The sequence below is a fragment of the Echinops telfairi genome, unplaced genomic scaffold (genome assembly GCF_000313985.2).
Source record: "Echinops telfairi isolate 266 unplaced genomic scaffold, ASM31398v2 ScPeMD7_9;HRSCAF=40, whole genome shotgun sequence".
Classification (NCBI taxonomy): Eukaryota; Metazoa; Chordata; class Mammalia; order Afrosoricida; family Tenrecidae; genus Echinops; species Echinops telfairi.
The window spans coordinates 99,021,290-99,024,210 of NW_022103906.1; the positions used below are offsets into that span (position 1 = coordinate 99,021,290).

The following is a 2,921-nucleotide window of genomic DNA, read 5'->3' on the forward strand; positions in this document are numbered from 1 at the left end:
GTGGGTAGTGTAGTCATGGAGCTATGCATCTTGTTTTCATCGCTGCCAGTGTCAGTATACTTATGCAAGTTCAAGGTTCAGAATGATCATGTATTTAGTAGTAACTTTTCATATAAAGGTTTGTGACTAGAAAATTAATAGTGATTTATTCTCTTTCTAATCATGAATGGTATGTATTTGTCTAATTTTAACAGATACTGAAGTGAATCAGTGAAAATGTCGGTTCTGATATCACAGAGTGTGATAAACTATGTAGAAGAAGAAAACATTCCTGCTCTGAAAGCTCTTCTTGAAAAATGCAAGGATGTAGATGAGCGAAATGAGGTAAGACCAAGTTTCTAAAGGGAAATCTCTATTACAATAATTGCTGACAACCTACTATGTGCCAACGATGTAGTGAGAGATATGTAGTTCTAGTCCCCAGTGACATTGGGCATTACTAACATACTACACACAATAATAATCTCTTTGCTTGGAAATACTTTGTCTTCCATGTTTTTAAAATACACTTAAAAATGCTAGGATAATTGAATTTGTGTTTATGATTGATGTAACTTTACTCATGGAATAAACTTGATTCAGGAAGTCTGAATTTTAACATTTAAAATGCCTCAAGGGTACTTAGGCTTATCAGACTCAGTTTTCCTTTGAGGAGGTTGACCATATGCAATTAGGATTTGGGGAGACCGTTTTCTGTAATGGAGCTCCAACGCTCTACTGTAGTAGTTCACTTCATTCACTTCACGATTTTACAGCCCTGCGTCTAAACGGACCGTGGCTTGTGTCAGTGTTGCATACCATTGTGTGCACGCTTCATAGGGTGTGTCAGCCTCCTCATGGTTTCCCGGGACACAGCTTCCCTTCGCCTCCGTGTCCTCTCATCTTTGGTTTGGGGTCAGTGTGGGCTGTTTGGTCTTAGACAGTTGATTGTTAAGGGAGCGCACCACTCAAGGGTGCTATCTACCCATCTATTATTTGCTGAATAGCTTCAGTTCCAACTACAAGCATCTCCTAGGACATTGCTCTGAGAAGTTCCTCTAGTCTCCAAGTCCATATGGTCTGCCGCCCCACTCCCCCTTCTTTAAAGGGGTTTGAGATTGCTCTGTGTTTTTCTTCTTTTTGGTTATGTCCTTGGTCAGATGGTTGGCTGGGTGGCCAGCCAGGCAGCATTTGAAGTTCTGTTCTCAGGTCGAAGAGGCGGTGCTGCAGACGGGCTGCTCATCCTGTGGGATAAGTTCTCCTGTGAGCCTTTGATTTCCTGTCATCTCTTCTGTTCCACGTGAAAAGACACTGATCATTGCATCTTGGGTGGATGGCCTTGCACCAGCTTTGAAGACTCCGGATGCGAATTCCTTTATTTTTATTTATTGAATCATTTTATTGGGGGCTCTTACAGCTCTTATAACAATCCATCCATCCATCCATTGTGTCAAGCACATTTCTACATTTGTTGCCATCATTTTCAAAACGTTTTCTTTCTACTTGAGCCCTTGGTATCAGCACCTCACTTTTTCTCCCCTCCCTCATGAACTCTTAGTAATTAAAAAAAAAATCATTTTATTGAGGGCTCATACAATTCTTATCACAATCCATACGTGCATCCATTGTGTCAGGCACCCCTGTACATTTGTTGCCATCATCATTCTGAAAACATTTGCTTTCCACTTGAGCCCCTAATATCAGCTCCTCATTTTTCCCCCTTCCCCCCCACCCCCCATGTCTCATGAACCCTCCATAATTCATAAATTATTATTATTTTGTCATATCTTACACTGTCTGACGTCTCCCTTTACCCACTTTTCTGTTTTCCATCCCCCAGGGAGGAGGTTATATGTAGATCCTTGTAATCGGTTCCCCCTTTCTACCCCACTTTCCCTCCACCCTCGAGGTATCGCCACTCTCACCACTGGTCTTGAAGGGGACATCTGTCCTGAATTCCCTGTGTTTCCAGTTCCTATCTGTACCAGTGTACATCCTGTGGTCTAGCCAGACTTGTAGGGTAGAATTTGGGATCATGATAGTCGGGGGAGGGAGCATTTAAGAACTAGAGGAAAGTTGTATGTTTCATCGTTGCTACCCTGCACCCTGACTGGCTCATGTCCTCCCCTCAACCCTTCAGTAAGGGGGTGTCCAGTTGCCTACAGATGGGCTTTGGGTCTCCACGCTGCACTCACCCTCATTTACAATGATATGATTTTTTGTTCTTTGATGCCTGATACCTGATGCCTTCGACACCTTGTGGTCACACAGGTGGTGTGCTGCTTCCTTGTGGGCTTTGTTGCTTCTGAGCTAGATGGCCGCTTGTTCATCTTCAAGCCTTTAAGACCCTAGGTGCTATATCTTTTGATAGCCAGGCACCATCAGCTTTCTTCACCACATTTGCTTATGCACATATTTGTCTTCGGTGATCATATCAGGAAGGTGGGCACCCACTGATATGTTTTTTTTTTCTTTGATGTCTGATACCTGGTCCCTTCTACACCTCATCGTCACATAGGCTGATGTGCTTCTTCCATCTGGGCTTTGTTGCTTCTGAGCTAGATAGCCGCTGCTAACCTGCAAGCCTTTAAGACTCTAGATGCTATATCTTTTGATAGCCGGACACCATAAGCTTTCTTCACCACATTTGCTTATGCACACATTTGTCTTCAGCGATCCTGTCGAGAAGGTGTGCATTATGGAATGCCAATTTAATAGAACAAAGTGTTCTTGCATTGAGTAAGTACTTGAGTGGAGGTCCAATGTCCATCTGCTGCCTTAATACTACACCTATAAATATATGCATGTAGATCTATTTCCCTACCATCCTTTATAACTATATTTACATATGTACATGCCTGTATTTAGACCTCTATAAATACCCTTTGTCTCCTAGTTCTTTCCTCTATTTCCTTTTAGTTTCCTCTTGTCCCACTATCATG

General features: G+C 42.5%; 1 protein-coding gene across 6 annotated transcripts in view; it reads left to right on the forward strand.

Moving 5' to 3' along the window:
• Positions 1 to 204: 204 nt before the first annotated feature.
• Positions 205 to 2,921, forward strand: part of KIDINS220 (kinase D interacting substrate 220) — a 111,892-nt gene continuing 109,175 nt past the window's right edge. For all 6 annotated transcript variants that reach the window (XM_030884552.2, XM_030884553.2, XM_030884555.2 and 3 more), the window contains exon 1: positions 205 to 324. In XM_030884552.2, coding sequence (XP_030740412.1) covers positions 217 to 324 — 108 coding nt within the window. In that variant the 5' untranslated portion in view covers positions 205 to 216. The remainder of the gene's footprint in view (positions 325 to 2,921) is intronic.